This window comes from Equus quagga, chromosome 1, assembly GCF_021613505.1.
Source record: "Equus quagga isolate Etosha38 chromosome 1, UCLA_HA_Equagga_1.0, whole genome shotgun sequence".
NCBI classification, from domain to species: Eukaryota; Metazoa; Chordata; class Mammalia; order Perissodactyla; family Equidae; genus Equus; species Equus quagga.
In genome coordinates this window covers 19,976,432-19,995,524 of record NC_060267.1, presented here as the reverse complement: position 1 = coordinate 19,995,524, position 19,093 = coordinate 19,976,432, and the positions used below count along the sequence as shown (strand labels likewise).

Genomic DNA, 19,093 nt, shown 5'->3' with positions numbered 1-19,093 from the left:
CTGAGTTCTTCCATGTAAACTCTGAATGTTGATCCTAAAACCTTGGTAGGATGGCCTGTGGAATTGGATTGTCAGATTAGAGGAAACGAGAGCCTGCTAAAAAATCCAAGTGAGGAACACAGAGTTATGAAATCATGAAAAAGCAGAGCTCTCTGGAGAGGGAAAGAAGTAAAACAAAAAGAGAGGCCTAGGATTTCACTTGGGTCTAAGAGGAGCAGAGCCCTTCCAGCTTCTGAGCCTGAGCAGAGACCGTCACCTGCTTCCATGCAGGCAGGGGCAACTGATAAGCTGATCTCTAGAGGACCCAGCTGGACCAAGGCCTCGGGATTCTGTGGCAGGCATAGTGTACCCAGGAAAGTATCCCCCTGCAAGTCCACAGAACATCACAGGGGCATGTCGGTAGGGACCGAAGGCGATAGAAGATGAAATTCTAGGGAGGCAAGGAAGTAAAACAGAAAACCCAACATAGAGCTGAGAGGTCCCAACTGGAAGCTCAGCTTAAATACGGAAGTGGCCTGCCCAAAGTTAAATTTGATGGTCCCTAGTTCTCCCAGGGAGAAGGCACAGGAATGATTTTTCCCTAAAGTCTTCCTATGGGTCACATGGGAAAGTGAAATTGGGCTCTGTCATTCCCTGAGTTTAGCAAAGCTAATAACCTCTGAAAGTAGAAGAGTGGTGAGCAATGAGAAATCCTCAGCTCAGAAGCTGGGCTGACTAGATATCAAATCCTAATTCCCTTTTTAGCTGAGGAAAGGCCCCAGCCACCCTAAACCTTACCACATTTGGCCTTATGAATTCAGCATATTCTGCTGGAAAGGACTTTAGTCATCTGCTCTAGCTCTCTGTCTTCACAGAGGCGGTCCATTCCAAATACATGCTTATCCTGTTTTTAAAGGTTTACAGGAACAGGGATTCTATTACTTGTCTGGATTGCTATTCTAAGATTTATAATTTTTAATTACAAATCTATCAGAAAGTATAATTCACAGCTAACAAACATCTGTTCCTCATGTTGGAATTAAATAACTTTTTTTCTTATTCAAAGTTCAGTTAAGGTAGAAAGAAACTTTTTAGCTTCTGCTTTCAAAAAGGTAGTGACCAAGTCATTAATCAGTTTTTTCTGTCTCATCTCGTAGAAACCCATCACCCACAGTTCTTCTCCCTAAAGCCTCTTCCCTACAAGCTGTAATTGGAGACTCCAAAGTGCGTGCTTCTGATGTTCTCCAGAGTGCCTCCTGACTGTACCCAGAATACCCCCTGGATGGTGCCTGTAATCTTATCCATCGTCTTGCTTCTAATAAGTGAGACAGCTGCTCATAGAAGGTTATTTAGGGCAACATGGAACAGCCAAGGAGAGCCTGGCCAGGACTGGCCTGGGGCCAGAACAGGCCAGTTATGTTAGATAGGAGAATTGCTGGGACTCTCTAGTGTAAGCTATGTGTGCATCCCAGTCTATTATTTGTAGACAACTAGGGTTTTGAGTCACAGGTACAGGGCCACAGAGGGAGTCCGAAAACTTGATTTCTAGGAAAACACTCAAATATCCAATTTAGAGGTAAGAAGGTTGACCTCTGGAGGTTGGGAGTGTTGAGGTAGGAAGAAGGCAGTGGGAGGAGAAAAGAGAATCTTCTTTTTTTGTGGGATTTTCTTTTGGCCCAATGGATTTGGATATTTACTGTCCATCATCATCTATTTATTGTTTGCTTTACACTTAAAACCTTCTAAGTCATTTGTTTTTCTTAAATCTTTTCTCCTCTACCCTTACTCAGCTTGGGAGCAGGAAACAGCATTCAAACCTATACATTTCAGAAGAATGTTTTTTCCTTACTTCTTAAGATTACAAATTCATACTCCAGAACTCCAGCTATCTGATAGAGAATTCCACAGGCCTTGTGAAAGTCTAGAAAATAAATAAACAAGTAATAGTTTCATACCTGTTTTGGTCTTATTGAGTTGAGTTTAATTTAAAGCATTAATGGCTTTGCATTGACTCTGTCCTTGTTCTTTTCTTACACACAGGCTTTTCTTAAAGCTTCTGAGAAGCTCTCTCCCTTCTCAGAATTTTCAGTTTTGATTCCTTCAATTTGACAGTGAACTTAGACTTCTAGACTTTATGAGGCTTTGCCTCAGTGATGTCATGAGTGAGCATTGACATCAGTGCTCACCAACGACCTCTTGTTCACAAGTCCAACCTTCCAATCCTTACCTTAGATCAATTATCAGAAGCATTTGGCACTATGCCTGCTTCTTGGAAGTGTCCTCTTTGGCTTCCAAGACATTGCTAAGTCCTGGTTCTCTTTTTGTCTTTCTTACTGCTCCTTATTAGTTTTCTTCATGGAATCCCTCTTTCCTTGCCCATTCCTTCAATGTTGGTTTTCCTCAGGGTTCCATTCCTTGCCATTGTACCTTCTAATTCTACATATTCTCTTGAGACAGTCTCTTCGAAGTCCGCGTGGATGTCCAACAGGAATTTCAAACTCAACATATCCAAATATGAACGTATCATCCCCACCCCTACCTTCCCAAATCAAAACCTGCCTCAGTTAATTGCACCACAGTTTTACCCTTTGCCTAAGTCAGTCATGGGGCATTTCTTTCTTCCTCTCCAGTGCCTTGAAATCTAATCACATTGCCAATTAGATGTAAGTTCTGTTGCTTCTGTTTCCTAGATGTCCCCTGTCCGGTATTCTGTTTTGTCCCAAATGCCATTCTCCCAGTCTAGGCCCTCATCATTTTCTGTCTAGGCTGCCAGATAGCCACCTAATCCTAGAGTCACCTCTTTCAGTCTGTTCTCCACATTGCTGCCAGAGTGATCTTTCTGCTATGGAGATCTAATCACGTCCCTCCACTCTCAAAATTCTTCCAAGATTCTCCATTATTTGCAACTGGTTTTTTTTAGGTCACAGACCCCTTTAAGAATCAAATGAAAGCTGTGGACCTTCTCCCGGATGAAATGCCTATGCCCACAAAACTTTTCATATGGTTTAATGGAGTTCATGGATTCCCTGGAACCATCACTCATGGATCCCCAATCAAACCCTGGCCTGTAGAATAAAAGCCAGACTTCCTCATGTGGCACACAGGGGCCTGCCCACCCCTGTAGCTTCATCTCTCACCACTTCCTATCTTACATTTTGTTCTTCATAATACTGAATTACCTAAAGTTGTTTTTTGGCCTTCACTTTTATTTGTGCTATTCCCTCCACCTAGAGCACTCTCCCCACAAATTATCCACCTGACAAAAACATTTAAAAGGAAATTGTCTTTTAGGTCTGAGGACAAATGCTGTCTTTTCTGTGTGAACTTCCCTGACATCCTCCTGGTAGCTTAGATGCTCCTTCTCCTTGTTCACTGTATTTTGTACAAATCTCTTTCATAAGGGTCCATATTATAATTCTGCGCAAGTCTTGAGGACCATTACCAAGTCCTTATCTTTATATTCTCAGACTCAGTATTGTTCACTACTGTATGCCCAGTGCCTACATAGTGCCAGGAACATGGTAGCTATTCAGTAAATATTTGTTCAGTGAGTGACTGGGACCTTGAATTTGATTTGGAGCTCATAACCATATAGTACCAACCTTTGTTAACCTGCAAAAAAAAAAAAACCCAAAACAGACATTCTGGTCTCTTTGATTCTATTCCATTTCAGATAGCTTTGGATTATGCAGTAGTTCATGATGGATTTTACTCTGTTGCTGCAGATTTTTTGAATTACTGACTTCTCAAGTGCTCACTGGTATATGATATTTCTCCAGGCAGGGTTAAGGATAGATTTACCTTAAGCTAACCTTAACCTAACCATATGAATAGATTTTAGATTGAAACAAAAATTTGTACTGGGGTGTCTGAGGGAGGGTAGCTAAAATGGTTCACAACAAATTAATCCATCATGGGTCTAAGATTCCCTGAGCATCACCATGAGCCCCTCCTCATATTCCAAGGTAGGACAGGGTTACCAGGGTCAAGACCCAGGAATGTTTCCTATCTCTCACCAATGAAGCCCTGCTTAGCGCAGTGTCACTAGCATTGTGTCTAATATGGAAGTGTCCACAACTTCCACCACGTGTTGTGTGTTGTGACAGGTGAGCTCCTCCACAGTATTCTTGGAGAGACAGTTCTTGTCACTGAGTAGCTACCAGGAGAGGGATAATACTCATATGGGAAAAAGGGGAAAGGCTGTCCTCTCTCTGTTAGTTCTAATTGTTTCTTCCAGTGGAAACAGAATAATTTACAGTGTAATTTTTAAGTTCCTTGTACACACCTTATAGATAGGGTCACAGGAGGAGGCAGTGAGAGCAGAGTCTCCATAATTCTGCCTGTACACTTGGTCACAGCCTCTTCTGGTAGTATAGGAGCCAGGGAATCTCAACTGAGTGGTACACTTGGGACATGCACCAACCCAGAGGACACTAAAAAGCTGTGTATGTGTGGAGATGGGAGAATCCACCAGCCAGTAATGGACACACTCACGAGCAGATTGGGACTGGTCAGGTCACTGAGCCTCAGAGAGTCGTATCTTTGTCTCGAAAAGCCTATTAAAGCTGGATGTCTGGATTCAGTGTAGAAGGCAAGGAAAACCTAGTACAGCCATTGGGATTAGGCAAGCATAGCATGAAGGTCAAGGAGTTGGTTTAAGCATTTTAGGACTTGCATTCGAATCTGAGATTTCTAAGAATACTAGCTCTGTGACCTTAACCTCTTTGAACTTTAATTTCCAAATCTGTAAAATGGAGGCAACCCCGGGGTGTGGATAGGATTAAATGAGATGACGTTTGGCAAGCATTTAGCAGTGTCTAACCCCACAATAAGCATTTAGGATTATTATTCTCCAGATTGTCCTGGCAAGGAAAGGTCTTAGGAAAGACAGGATTTTTTTTGCAGGGGGCGAGATGAATGAGCATATCTAGAGCTACATTATTATTGAACACAATAATTCAGTGTTAGTGGGGAGTCCAGAAAACTTGATGAGAGGAATATTCTAGATTCAGAGAAAAGCCTCAGAAAAGGACAGTCTCATATCGTGGAGTCCAAGGTTGCTTTTCTTAGGAGTAAGCTCTCCCTGACTTCTTTCTTTCCTCCTTGCAGGTATGAATGCTGCTGTCAGGGCTGTGGTTCGAGTTGGTATCTTCACTGGTGCCCGTGTCTTCTTTGTCCATGAGGTTGGTTCTCTACTTTGTTCTCCATCATTCCTTCTCTGTTTTCTGCTCCACCTCCCCACTTTCTCTTTCCTTACCTCCCATTTACATTGCTTTGTCTGGGCTCCCTATCTTCATGAGTCACTCCTCCCCACTCTTGTCTCCAGTAATGATGGTGGGACTTAAGGGTCTCCACACTGGGTCCTCATGTTGCCTGTTCAATTTAAAGGAGGAAGTTACTCTCTCTTTTCTCTTCAGCTTCCCTAAACAGAGAGAGAAGCTGAAATGAGTGAGTATTTCACGGCAAATTTAGTATATCCAGAGACATAGCCTTAGGAGGGAAGCATCTCACTGGGTTTCTGTAGTTTGCCTAACTTTCTGAGGTCCTAACTCCTCTTTGATACCCTTCTCTCCTTCCCTCCTTATTGTTTGTTCACTCCTCTTTCTGTGAGGTTTAGCTGCCTTCTCTCAAGTTTTGTAGTCTCTTATCTTTTCAAGTCACATTTCTCTCCCTCCTCCCCTCCAACATCCCCTCTCTTTATCCTGTGTTATCAAAACCATCTGTTATCTAGTTCCCCTGAGAAGCAGACTGGAGGAAATGGGATGAGCCAAAAACAAGAGGAATTAACATTAAATGTTAGGAAGGACATCCTGATGTTTCAAGAATGAGAGAAACTAGAAGAGGGTATTGAAAAAGGTGACATCTCCTTCCTTGGACTGTGTTAAATCTAATAGTCTCATGAACGTCCAGGACTCAGTCATGGGGGGAGGTGACTTGATTCTCAGAGAACTTCTTCCCAGGGATCCTGTCTTAATCCTGGGAGTTTAGGGGGAAGGCTAGCGGAGGCTGAATGGGTATAATGTGCCCCGCAGGGTTATCAAGGCCTGGTGGATGGTGGAGACCACATCAGGGAGGCCACCTGGGAGAGCGTTTCGATGATGCTTCAGCTGGTATGTTCCAGAGGACTCCTGTCCCATATTTGTCTGCCCTTGTCTCACCCCACTCTGGTTTGGGATCATGGTTTCCCAAGTTCCCTGCCACGTGGTTTGATGTGAAGGGATTCCGTGACAAGAGAGCGGCTGTGTGTGCCCTTTACTCTTTGCATTTGAAAACATCAGCCTGGTTTCCTGGGGTGGGATGTGGGTTGGGGATGTGATCACAGGACGGTTTGCTCTTTATCAAAAGGTCATAGGCAAGGCTTGAGGAACTGGCACATAAGCAAGGCCTGCTCTGGGTTCATGGGAAAGGTCTGGCCCTGAAAATAACCTTACCAGAAGCCTGGGGCCAGAACCAGAGGTAGAGCTGCAGTGTGCCAGTCCTCATGTGATGAGGCGACCTGAGACCAGACTGTTTAAGGGAAGAGGGAACCAAGAGAGCCTTTTAGAGTTAAAAAAAAACCCCAAGATTATCCTGATTGTATCCACAATCCTTTTTGCTCCTTTCCCTCTGTCACTATTTACCCATTTTCTGACTTACTGAAAAATCTACAAATTACATTTGTATCCCCATTCTTTACCTCAATCTCCTAAAAATACATGGGAAAGAATTTAATGTGCAGTGCTTAGTGAATGTTCTATATAGGCAATGGTGCCTGCCACAGAGTAGTCTGAGAATGAGCCAGCATCAATACCCCCAAAGTCATGGATGCCAGGAGCTTATATGATTTGCAAGAACCATAAGTATACTCACTTCTCTTGGGATATCCATAAGCTGCTGGGAATTTAAGGCTTTCTATATCCAGAAAGCTCTTCTATACTCAGAGCTGTTTTTCCTGTGAATACTTGGATATTGTGACTCCTTCTGCTAGCACCAAAGATGCCAAGAAGGAAAGGGGAAAGGATTAGCGGTGCCTGGTTACAATTAGAAATCACAGTGTGTTAGAGAGGGGAAAATAATACCACCAAGCACATTGGGATGAACACAATCCAATAATGTCAGGCTCTAGGGAGAATTTCCATAGACTGAAGTCGCTGCTACTTCTTACACTTCTAAGAAGATGTGAAAGATGGAGGTTATTCCAAAGCCGACAGGCATGTATTGTTCTCTTTGAGGGTAATCACTTTGCTTACAAAGCCTTCAATGAAATGGGCTGATATCAGCAGTCTTCTAAAAGGTGTAGTAGACTATAGGAATGACCCTATGAAATCTCAGCCAGCATCATTTCCCCTTCCTTTAGAAGGACGGATGACTCTTAAGGATGTCAGGAAACTTCCTAGAGAGTCACATGGTTATGACAGCCCATCACAGTGTTGGAATAGGGAATATCTTAGCGTGTTGAGCCCAAATTTGGCTGTGTCATCCGGGGAGCTGACTTCTACCTCTTCCCCAAAGGGTGGCACAGTGATTGGAAGTGCCCGGTGCAAGGACTTTCGGGAACGAGAGGGACGACTCCGAGCTGCCCACAACCTGGTGAAGCTTGGGATTACCAACCTGTGTGTCATTGGGGGCGATGGTAGCCTCACTGGGGCTGACACCTTCCGTTCTGAGTGGAGTGACTTGTTGAGTGACCTCCAGAAAGCGGGTGAGATGTTGTTCTCATCAGTATTGTTTGTGCATGTGCACACGTACCCCCCTTTCCTCCCGATGGAGAGAATCATTACCCAGACACAAATAGGCAGGCTTTGTCCTCATTTTTCTGCCATTGCTTACAATTCCCGTTGGCTGCAGTTCCTTCTGTCTCCAGTCGTCTGCTCTTTAGGTGTGCCAGGTGCCTCACCTGGTGGCTCCTGGTTTGCTTTCCGTTGTCAGGTAAGATCACAGCTGAGGAGGCTACGAAGTCCAACTACCTGAACATCGTGGGCCTGGTTGGCTCAATTGACAATGACTTTTGCGGCACTGATATGACCATTGGCACTGACTCTGCCCTGCACCGGATCATAGAGATTGTAGACGCCATCACTACTACTGCTCAGAGGTAAGGGGGCTGGTGGGAGGGGGGCGGCGTGGGAGGATGGCAGCTGGGATAGGCTAAAGGGCTAGGGGCTAGAGAAGACTGAAGTGTTTGAGCTATGGTGACTCTAATGACCAGTTTTCCGGGGCCAGAGCACTTTTGTTTTTGAGGAAGATTGGCCCTGAGCCAACATCTGTTGCCAATCTTCCTCTTGTTTTTTTTTTTCTCCCCAAAGCTCCCCAGTACGTAGTTGTATATCCTAGTTGTAGGTTCCTCCAGTTCCTCTCTATGGGACGCTGCCTCAGCGTGGCTTGATGAGCAGTGCTAGGTCCACACTCAGGATCTGAACCAGCGAACCCCGGTCTGCCGAAGGGGAGCGGATGGAATTTAACCACTTGGCCACGGGGCCAGCCCCCAGAGCACTAGTTCTCACTAAGAGTTACCCCTAGAGCGCTGAAATTGCGCCACTCTCTAAATACTGTGAGATTTGCCTCTTGCCACTATCTAGTCCACTGTCCAAACAGGAAGCTCGGAGGTCTGTCATCCCTGTGGGGTCTCCTAAATGACTACTGTCCAGACTGAGACAGATCCAGGGAGCCCAAAACCTGAGCCGCCCTTTCCAGTCATGTCCTTGAGATTGTAGAGGCCGTCACCACCATGCTCAGAGGTTAGGGGACGTGGGGGAGCCAATGTAGGAGAATGGGAGGATGGAGGGTCACAGTGCACCCCAGGGTAATCCTAGAGGATTCCAGCTTCATCAAGTCCTCTCTTCTCCATGTCTTTTCCCTTTCTCTCCTTCCCTTCCCGGACCCCATCCCTCCCTGGAACAGAGCCTCAGTATTGACACCTTTTACTGCTGTGTTTTAGCCACCCTGTGGCTAAAATGTTCCCGGTCTCGTAGGAAACCTGCTGGAAGGCCTTGCAGCATAAATGCATCCCCCAGAGAGGTTACTTGTCCTAGATGTGGGCGGTGGCTTGATCCCGGCCATAGGGACACTTGCACTGTATAAGTCCTATGTCTGTCTCTTTCAGCCACCAGAGGACGTTCGTGTTAGAGGTGATGGGCCGGCACTGTGGGTAAGACCCCCATCTTGTGAACTTATCCGGTGAACCAGTGATAGGCCTTTCCTCTTCCCGGGAGAGTCCAGAGGGGTCTCCCAGTGGTGGTAGATCAGGAGGTGTACATACTCTTCTTGATGTGGCCCCCTTTCCTTGTCTCGATTCCACCTCCCTCACATACCCACCTGTGCACATGTGTACATGTGTGTACATGCACAGACACACGTGCAATGTGAAAGAACAGACAGTGCTCTGAGATTGGAAGCCAGTGCGGCCAGTGAGCCCGAGTAGAAGGTGCTCCTCAGGGACAGAACCTCGTTGAGAAGCTGTCCCAGTGGTACTGTCACTCTCAGCCCGAGAATGAGATGGAGGCTCCTCTGACCTTTCACCAGCTGTGGGGACCAGGCGAACTCGTTGGGTATGGGCGAGGCTATTTGTGGAGGGTAGCTCCCCACGTGATGCTTCTGGCTCTCATCACAGATACCTGGCCCTTGTCACCTCTCTCTCCTGTGGGGCCGACTGGGTTTTTATTCCTGAATGTCCACCAGATGATGACTGGGAGGATCATCTTTGTCGTCGGCTCAGTGAGGTACTGTCATTTTATTTTGCCTTCAAAAAAAATGCCTCACCCCATTCCACTGATGATTCCTCTCCTGTTCATCAGTTTCATAACACTGACAATTTTTCTCCTTGTTCCACCAGACAAGGACCCGTGGTTCTCGTCTCAACATCATCATTGTGGCTGAGGGTGCGATTGACAAGAATGGGAAACCAATCACCTCAGAATCCATCAAGGATGTTAGTATGAAGCCGGAGAGGCCTCTGCCTCCTTCCCACCCCTGGCCCCATTCCCCGGGGATTTCTGAGTCGCCCCTTAGTCTCTCTGCACATCACTCCCAGGTTTCCTGCCCCCGGTCTCCTCCCCTCCAGGAATCATTACAAGATAAGAGGCTAAGTCGTCCCTGGTTTGTCTGAGTCTCTGCTTGTTTTCTCTCCTTGACTCTCTATCGCTCTCTGTCTCTTTCTTGGTCCCTTCAGCTGGTGGTAAAGCGTCTGGGATATGACACCCGGGTCACCGTCTTGGGGCATGTACAGCGAGGTGGGACCCCGTCAGCCTTTGACCGGATCCTGGTAAGTCATGGGACTCTGTGGCCCTCACACCTTAGGACCCTCGACTTGCTGTTCTTTCCAGGAAGTACTGCACGTCATGAGCTCAAATTCTTAAACCATTGGTCATGCTGCCCTGCCACCAGCCGCTGGACTATAGTGGCCTTTGACCTGTTCTCATACTCTCAAGAGCTGTTTTCTGTCGTTAAAGGTGACTGGAAACTGTAGGCTCCCCTAATGGTGAGATCTAAGATCTTAGAGCTTTGAGCATTAGTGAAATCACTAAGATCTGACTTCAGACACTCAGTTTGAACCCCCTTACGCTACCTTCACTGGAAGAGAAAGGCGCTATCCTTCCTTGTTTTATCAATAAGATCTTATTAAGCTCCAGTGATCCCCTGGATTACTATAGTGGATATGTTTCTCTGGAGTCAGGTAGAATCCTTGGGGTTCTCATGGCAAGAGGACAAAGAGTCATCAAGCTTTAGATGAAATCTGGGTGGGGAGGGAAAGCCCCGGAAGTTCTTGGCCGCAGTCCTTAAATGTGGAACTCAACCCTGTGATTTGGAAAGGGCCTTGAGTGCCTGGTTTTTCAGCCAAGCCAGGATGGGGCGGCCTGAACCAGACTGTCTTTGTTCTCTGGATTCCTGCAGGGCAGCAGGATGGGTGTGGAAGCAGTGATGGCACTTTTGGAGGCGACCCCAGACACCCCAGCCTGTGTGGTGAGCCTCTCTGGTAATCAGGCTGTGCGGCTGCCCCTCATGGAGTGTGTCCAGGTGGTGAGTACTGACCCCAGTCCCCCTTCCTAACAGCCCTAAGCCCCTGTCTGAGCTGGAGCTTATTGGGAAACAGACTGACTTCCAAGGTCTCTGGGACAGGAGCAGATGGAAAGGCAGTATGGTGTAGTGAGAGACATATGGAGCAAGATCACAGTGGGCTTTGCCTGGAGCTGTAGCCATCTGGAAAATGTGCCCAAAGAAGATGGGAGACTCTCCATCCTACCTAGTAATGAGACCCAGTATCTCATAATATCCAATTTCAACACCTTTCATTGTGTCTTTGTAGGAGGAGAAATGCAGTCTCTTTCCAAACTTTATTAAAAGCATGGGGATATTGTTAGGATCCGGCTGGGCAGCTTATATCTCTCTATGATTTCTACCTTGCACATGATTCTCTGACCAACCTGAGGTTACTAATGCTCACCCTGTGGGTTATTATAAGGATTGGAGGGAAGATATGCAGGAGGTCTGATGTAGTACCTGGAAATGCTGTGTGCTCAGGGAACGGTACCTCTTATAAAGGAATCGCTCCTTGGATACCACAGAGTGAGCAGTGTGGCTGGGAGTGAGGTGTCTGGCCCGATTCTCAGGGTTGGTCTGAGTGCTCAGGGCTGCTTCCCCATCTCCTAGCCTGCTTCTCTCTGTGACTTGGGAGGTCTAATGACCTACAGCCCAGACAAGCTCCACCTTGCTTGGAACTGTGTCTCTAACAGTCCCAAAGCTGAAGCACTGGCACACACAGCAGAAATCAGTAGTCGGGAAGCACATGCAAGGACCAGCCTTTCTTCCTGACTGGTGTATCTGCAGCATCTTCTTTGTGTACTCATTAACTCAGAGGTTTCTTTTTTCTTTCTTTGTTGTTTTTTTTTTTGGTGAGGGAGTTGTCCCTGAGCTTACTTCTGTTGCCAATCTTCCTCTTTGCGCTTGAGGAAGATTGTTGCTGAGCTAACATCTCTGCCAATCTTCCTCTATTTTGTATGTGGGATGCTGCCACAGCATGGCTTGATGAGCAGTGTGTAGGTCCATACCCAGGATCCAAACCTGTGAACCATGGGCCACCAAAGCAAAGTGCGCAAACTTAACCACTGTGCCCCTTCAGAAGCTTCTTTAAGGCTGGGGCTCTGGGTATTGAATGGAGGAAGATGATATTTGCCCTTTGAGGGCTCCTCCACTCTGCTCATATTCTAATAGAGCATTGAATCAATCCTTTTCTTTTGCTGCTCATTATTCAGAAAATTAAGGAAAAACAAAGATATTTCTCCTTGTGTGAAAGTTTGGGGAGCATAGAAAAGGTGGGGTGCAGAGAGGGCAGGATCCAGCCACAAGCCCAGAGATGGTGGAGTCTCACCATGGGATGGAAATCCTGCTGTGCAGGACCCTCACCCTGGAGTCATGACTGCTGCTGTGCTTCTCCCTCAGACCAAAGATGTGACCAAGGCCATGGCTGAGAGGAAATTTGATGAGGCCATGAAGCTGAGAGGCCGGTAAGGAAATGACTGGAAGCTCGCTAGCCACAGAAATCAGATGCTGGAATGAAGCCAAAAATCGACATAACTCCAGACCCAAAATAGGAGCCTCTGCCCCTTCCTCTTCATATTGTCTCTGCAACAGTTTCTTCCCCAAAAGAATTAGCTGTGTGGTGACCAGGAGGCTCAGTTCATCCCAGGGGTGCTCTCCTGGACTCCCTGCCTTTTATAATCGTTATTCCTGTGTGTGGACCCAGCTGGATGATGAGTTCTCCAGGCGAGGGGCGGTCTCTTGTGCTGAGCACCATGCCTGGGAGCAGAGTGCTCAGGGGGTGCCTGATCAGGAGTAGCCCCTTGGCAGCCCCTGCCCAATGCCTGCTGTGCCCCAGTTTTGTCCTTAGAGGTTTGTTGCATAAAACCTCATGCCAGGAGCAAAACTTCAGACCAGATCCCCTTGGCCTGAAGACACCTCTCTCTCTTTGTACCTTTTACAGGAGCTTCATGAACAACTGGGAGGTATACAAGCTTCTGGCTCACATCAGACCCCCAGTTTCTAAGGTACTGTCAAGGTGCTCTCTCCCCTTGACCCTCTGCCTCCCCCAGTCTCCTTTTATGAAGTGCTACCTGTAATCTGTACAACCTACAGCCTTGCCAACTTCTTTGCCCCCCTGTAATCTTCAGTGCTGTAATCTTCAGTGCTGAGCTCCTAACCCTACTAAAATAATTTTCTCTTAGCCACTCCAGCTCCCAGCCCCATGGTCTTAGTGTGCCCTTAATGTCTCCAACCCAAGACCCACATCCAGTTCAGGGCTGACAAGATAGCACGCAAGGAATGGAAAAGAGAGCTTGTGTATTATTTCTTCTGGGAAACTCTGGAATAAGCATGTCTTAAGTGTATTTAAGCCACCTCCTCTACTGGAGTAGCAGTTCTCAATATTTAGTGCACACTGGAATTATCTGGGTTGCTTATTAAACATGCAGATTCCCGGGCCCCTCCCTCAGAGGAGATTCAGCTCTGGATACAGGCCGGGAATCTGCGCGTTTAACAGGCTCTCTAGGTGGATTTTCATACAGGTGGTCCAAGGATCACGCTTCAGGAAACGCTGCTCTGGAAGGCCTCTTATTCTTTATATCACAGTGTCTGGGCTCCAGGACAGCAGCTTTATTTATTGACTTGTGGTAGAATTTCCTTCCATTGCATGAGGGAGCAAGCTGGGCTGGCGTGCCCTGGGAGAGGGGTGTGGGTTGTCAGGCAGATGTCCTGATCCCAGGACCATAAGGGCCTCAGAGTTCAGCCTCCCCTACTGGCCTGCCCCCCGCCCCCGCTGGCATTTCTGTTTCCCTCTTTCCCCTGCTCCCTCTCTGCTTCCTTCTCCACAGAGTGGCTCACATACAGTGGCTGTGATGAATGTGGGGGCCCCAGCCGCAGGGATGAATGCTGCCGTCCGCTCCACTGTGAGAATTGGCCTCATCCAGGGCAACCGAGTGCTGGTTGTGCATGATGGCTTCGAGGGCCTGGCCAAGGGCCAGGTACGGGGACTCAGAGGAAGGAGGGTGCACACCTGGGGGCCAAGGAGCAGTCACGGGGACGAGGAGGGTAGCAGGTGACCTGTCCGTTCTCTTTCCTTCCTCTGTCCGTCACCCCCTTTCTCTCCTCTCAGGGTTCAAGCAGAAGTAGATATTTAATTTTAGGGTAGTAGGAACAGACAGAAGCCGCTGATGTGAACCCTTTCCAAACAACACGTCTTATTTAATTCTCTATCCCAAAGCTCCGCACAGTGCCCAGCATAAGTAGGTGCTTTCTGTCTGTGAATGAGCAGTGAGGGTGGAAGAGGTTCAGTGAGCTGGGCAAAAGCTGATGCTTCCTCTTCCAACCAGGGCGTATCGGGCGGGGTCTAAACTCAAGAAGTGGTGTCAGTCCACGACGTAGACCTGTGTGGCCTTTCCCTGCAGATTGAGGAAGCTGGCTGGAGCTACGTTGGTGGCTGGACTGGCCAAGGGGGTTCTAAACTTGGGACTAAAAGGTAAGTGGCATTACAGGAGCACCTCCTCCTAACCACCCCTTAAAGGTGTCCCTTGGAAATTGGGTGTCAGTTCATTAGGTCAGGGTCTGCTCTGACCACCATGCTTGTCTCGTGGTGAACACCACTCAGCCCACAAGCTCACGTCATGTGCATCCGTGAGGGCACACATGCCAGTTCAGATATCTAATAGCAGCTCTGGGATTTAGAGCCCCGTGTGTGTCCTTGGACAGGGGTAAGAGGTGGGGTAGGGGAGTGGGCACAAGTCAGGAAATTATAAATAAAGCACCTTCAGCTTTCTAGCATTTTTCTCGCTCAATTTTGCTAATTTTGCTGTCTCTTCCCCAAATTCCACTACCTCACACCACCCCCCGCTCAATCAACTAGGACTCTACCCAGGAAGAGCTTCGAGCAGATCAGTGCCAACATCACTAAGTTCAACATTCAAGGCCTGATCATCGTTGGGGGCTTCGAGGTGAGTGCCCTTCCTGTTTCTCCCTCTCTCCCTCCCACCTTTCCCTCTCCACTCACTGCCCTTTTCTCCTCAGGCTTACACAGGGGGCCTGGAGCTGATGGAGGGCAGGAAGCAGTACGACGAGCTCTGCATCCCGTTTGTGGTCATCCCTGCCACGGTCTCCAACAACGTCCCTGGCTCAGACTTCAGCGTGGGGGCTGACACCGCACTCAATACTATCTGCATGGTGAGAGCTCCCCTCCACTTCCTGGGCCTTCTGGCCGGGAGCATAGTCCCTGGACCGAGTCTGGTCCTGGAAAGTGAGCTATTTGTTATGCCCCAACCGAATGGCAGTGTTTGAAAAGTGCTTCTTCAGGCCCAGGCATTTACACAGACATTATTTAACCACATGTGGTGTTCGTTCTCCTTGCTGTGTGAGTCCTCTCACCTAGAAATGCATCCGTACTCTGTATACCAGATGTTCTTTCCTTTCTGAGGTCATACAGCCTCATTTCCCTACTCTGAGCAACAGAAGGGGTAGGTACAACTTCCTTCCCCAGAGAGGAGTTCACAGTGTGGTTGGCATGTGTCTGCTGTCCCTGAAAGCAAGAACTTGATGAGGTGCAGGGGCCCTGCTGGCCTGGGGAGGATGTAGTTCCAGAGTGGGGTTGTGGCAAGGGCCAGAAAAGTGACAAGAATCAGATCTCTGGCCCTGTCTTTCTGACTGGGACCCATTGTCTGTGCAGACCTGTGACCGCATCAAGCAGTCAGCAGCAGGTACCAAGCGTCGAGTGTTTATCATTGAAACCATGGGTGGCTACTGTGGCTACCTGGCTACCATGGCAGGACTGGCAGCTGGAGCCGATGCGGCCTACATTTTCGAGGAGCCATTCACCATTCGAGACCTGCAGGTAGATGGCTACCCGGAGCCTGCTACATAGCTCTCCCCTGCCCATGTCTGTCCCCACTGTCCCTACAGACACCTGAGCTCAAGATGAGGACAGACCCAGTTGGTCTGTGGAGTCCTGCGAGGAGACTAGACAGAGCACAGAGCTGGCATCCCCGGTGACCTTGCACGATGACCGCAGCTGTGAGGGAACCATCTCTTTGAGGGACGGCATGCTGCTAAGCCCTTTACATGCACTTTTGCATCTTATATTCACAACAGACGTGCAGGGGAGATATTATCTCCATATCACAGATGAGAAAGGTTTAGAGAGATTAAAAAACTTTTCTAAACTCCTAAGTGAGTAGGTAGTTTAACTGACTCAGAAAGTCGGTGATCTTTCTACTGTATCTTGCTGCCCTCCAGATTCCCTTGCTACCAAAGCAGATCCTTCTCATTCCATTTTTGAGGGGGATCCTCTTTCACCTCTGGCTGGGGCTATGACTGCTGTTTCACAGGGGGACCATATGATCCTTATTTTCCAAGATCCCAGTTCACTGGAGGAAAAAGAGCTACAAAGTGGAGGGCAGCGGGTGGAGGGAACTCCCTAATCCAGGAACCCAGCCAACCCTTGCCAAGAGTGGAGGGTGGGTGTCTTCCACCTTCACCCCCAGCTCGAATGCAGGGGCTGGTTCCTCCCAGGTGAATCACTGCTGTACATACAAGCCACCCACTTAAAGATTGACACTGAGAGCAGAGTCGGCCCTCTGAGAGAAGGGGAACCAGAAACCCCTGGAAAGGGAAATTGGGAGTGGGTAGAAAGGGTCTGAAAAGTAATGGTTACCACAGCTGTCTCGAACTTTACCTTTTCTAGTTGTGCCTTTCTCATAGGGAGCCTTTGTTTAAATTTCAGTCTGTACTGAACTTCTTAAAGGATTTGGCCCAGTTCAGGCCCTTGACTGTAAACAGCCCCTTCCATGTGGCTCTCCCCTCCTGGAGAGGCCTGCGGGGAAGAAGAGATCTATGCATTTGCCCAACCTTATCCACCCCCAGCTAGGCTTAGGACGTACTGTTTCATTTTCAGGTGAATGTTGAACATCTGGTGCAAAAGATGAAAACAACTGTGAAAAGGGGCTTGGTGTTAAGGTACCTCATCCATGATTTGTTCCTAAGTAAAGAGAGAAAGTAGTCAGGCTTGGCCCTAGCCCACAGAATGGGTCCATGCTTGGGACACCCTGAGGAATCTGTGGATACAGAGGGAGAGAACCTGAACCAGGGGAGGAGATAGAAAAGGGAAGAACAAAACCTACAACGGGAGAGAGGGAGTGGAGGGATGGGGAGGCAACCGAAGTCACAGGCTTTTGGTTTCCATCTGGCAGGAATGAGAAGTGCAATGAGAACTATAGCACTGACTTCATTTTCAACCTGTACTCTGAGGAGGGGAAGGGCATCTTCGACAGCAGGAAGAATGTGCTTGGCCACATGCAGCAGGTAGGGAAGACACCCCAGTCATGGCCTTCACCAGGCAGCCACAACCCCCAATAGCTATTGGGGTTCCCACTGGCCTCTGATCTGCTGGAGGCTCTCAGTGCCACCATAGAGCATGGGCCTGCAATCTTCTACAGTCATAGAATCAAAACATCTTTGTCCTGGAAATGGCCTTAGAGATTATGTGGTCCATCCTCTTCATTTAGGGCAAGGTTTCTCAACCTTGGCATTATTGCCATTTTGGGCTGGATAATTCTTTTGTTGTGGGTGGCTGTTCCGTGCGTTGTAGGATGGTTTAGCAGCATCCTTGGACTCTACCTCCTAGATGCCAGTAGCACCTTCCTCCCAAGTTATACAACTAAACAATGTCTCCAGATATTGCCTAATATCCCCTGGGGGGAGGGAGAGTAAAATTGTCTCCAGTTGAGAACCACTGATTCAGATGAAGAAAATGAGGCCCAGAGAGGAGAAATAATTTTTTCAGGGACACTCATCTAGCTTGGGTGACAATTAGAATGAGCTTGTCCAGTGCTCTTCCCACCACACCTTGCATGCTGCCTTCTATGAGGAACCTGTGGAACAAGTGCAGGCACCTTGCTGGTGTTAGGCTCCATCTCCACTAACTGAGATTTCAAGGGCAAAGGAATTCCTTTCTACCACCCACATTCAATCTTCCCCCAAGGTAGGCCTCACTCACAGATTGTACTAGTGATCTGAGGCCTCTCCCGTTCCAGATGTCTCCAGCTGGTGCCTCTTAGGCACTGATGACCTTTGGCCTCTCTCTCCCCATAGATCAATTCCCAATATCTCAGTTTGTATGAGTTTATCAGCCCCTGCAGGAATGGGGTGCTACTGGATAATGTATGAAGACCTATTTCCTGTTTGTCCTTCCTTTCCACTTTCCCACTTACTTTGCCTTAGTTCAGAGAAAATTCTGCATGATGTTTTGTATTATTCTAAGGTGCTAGCAAGGGCATCCAGACTGGGTCACAAGGAACAGTTCCATGTCATCGCTGATGGTGACCAACAAAAGCTGCTAGGCTGAAGAAGGGCAGGGAATTGACTGAGTGGCCAACAAAACCAGAAGTAAAATGAACAGGATCTGGCAACTATGGAGCTAGAAGAGGCAATTGTGAGACCAGCCATCCCCTTTAACTAACTAGTTACTCTCATACCTGGTAAATGGCCAAATACGCTGGGCCAGCTCGCCCTGGTTCTCAGCCCTGCTTTAGGATTTCCTTTCATAGTTAGACTTTTGGATTCCCGTTTTGGGCTATAAGCCAGGGGCCCATTCTTTCCTTTTTCTCTGTGTATTCAGGTATCTCTGCCACTTCATTAGAATCCTTCCCTCTGTAATTTTTATGATTCTTTTTCCAGGGTGGGAGCCCAACTCCATTTGATAGGAATTTTGCCACTAAGATGGGTGCCAAGGCTATGAACTGGATGTCTGGGAAAATCAAAGAGAGTTACCGTAATGGTAGGTGGGATAAGAGGGTGAGCCCCCTCCACAGGGCCTGGTTCCCCAGTATAGAAGCTGACTGACCATCCCTTATTGCAGGGCGGATCTTTGCCAATACCCCAGACTCAGGCTGTGTTCTGGGGATGCGTAAGAGGGCCCTGGTCTTTCAACCAGTGACTGAGCTGAAGGAACAGACGGATTTCGAGTGAGTACATCTCCTTTCTGGAGTGGTTCCCTCCCTGGCTGTTTCAAGATCTACTCTTCCCAGCCTGTGCACTGTCGTCAATCTTTCTCTCTTAGGAGTAACACCTGTAGGCATACCTACTTCAGATCTGATGCCAGTGC

General features: G+C 47.9%; 1 protein-coding gene across 3 annotated transcripts in view; it reads left to right on the top strand.

The window, feature by feature from the left end:
- Window positions 1-19,093, top strand: part of PFKM (phosphofructokinase, muscle) — a 43,665-nt gene that overhangs the window by 23,928 nt on the left and 644 nt on the right. For all 3 annotated transcript variants that reach the window (XM_046639174.1, XM_046639165.1, XM_046639184.1), the window contains exons 3-22: window positions 5,089-5,162; window positions 6,012-6,089; window positions 7,471-7,660; window positions 7,888-8,053; window positions 9,062-9,106; window positions 9,569-9,677; window positions 9,791-9,886; window positions 10,127-10,219; window positions 10,849-10,974; window positions 12,394-12,458; window positions 12,935-12,998; window positions 13,821-13,970; window positions 14,394-14,464; window positions 14,849-14,936; window positions 15,010-15,162; window positions 15,662-15,826; window positions 16,886-16,947; window positions 17,181-17,292; window positions 18,667-18,766; window positions 18,848-18,953. In XM_046639174.1, the coding sequence (XP_046495130.1) occupies window positions 5,089-5,162; window positions 6,012-6,089; window positions 7,471-7,660; window positions 7,888-8,053; window positions 9,062-9,106; window positions 9,569-9,677; window positions 9,791-9,886; window positions 10,127-10,219; window positions 10,849-10,974; window positions 12,394-12,458; window positions 12,935-12,998; window positions 13,821-13,970; window positions 14,394-14,464; window positions 14,849-14,936; window positions 15,010-15,162; window positions 15,662-15,826; window positions 16,886-16,947; window positions 17,181-17,292; window positions 18,667-18,766; window positions 18,848-18,953 (2,113 nt within the window). The remainder of the gene's footprint in view (window positions 1-5,088; window positions 5,163-6,011; window positions 6,090-7,470; window positions 7,661-7,887; window positions 8,054-9,061; window positions 9,107-9,568; window positions 9,678-9,790; window positions 9,887-10,126; window positions 10,220-10,848; window positions 10,975-12,393; window positions 12,459-12,934; window positions 12,999-13,820; window positions 13,971-14,393; window positions 14,465-14,848; window positions 14,937-15,009; window positions 15,163-15,661; window positions 15,827-16,885; window positions 16,948-17,180; window positions 17,293-18,666; window positions 18,767-18,847; window positions 18,954-19,093) is intronic.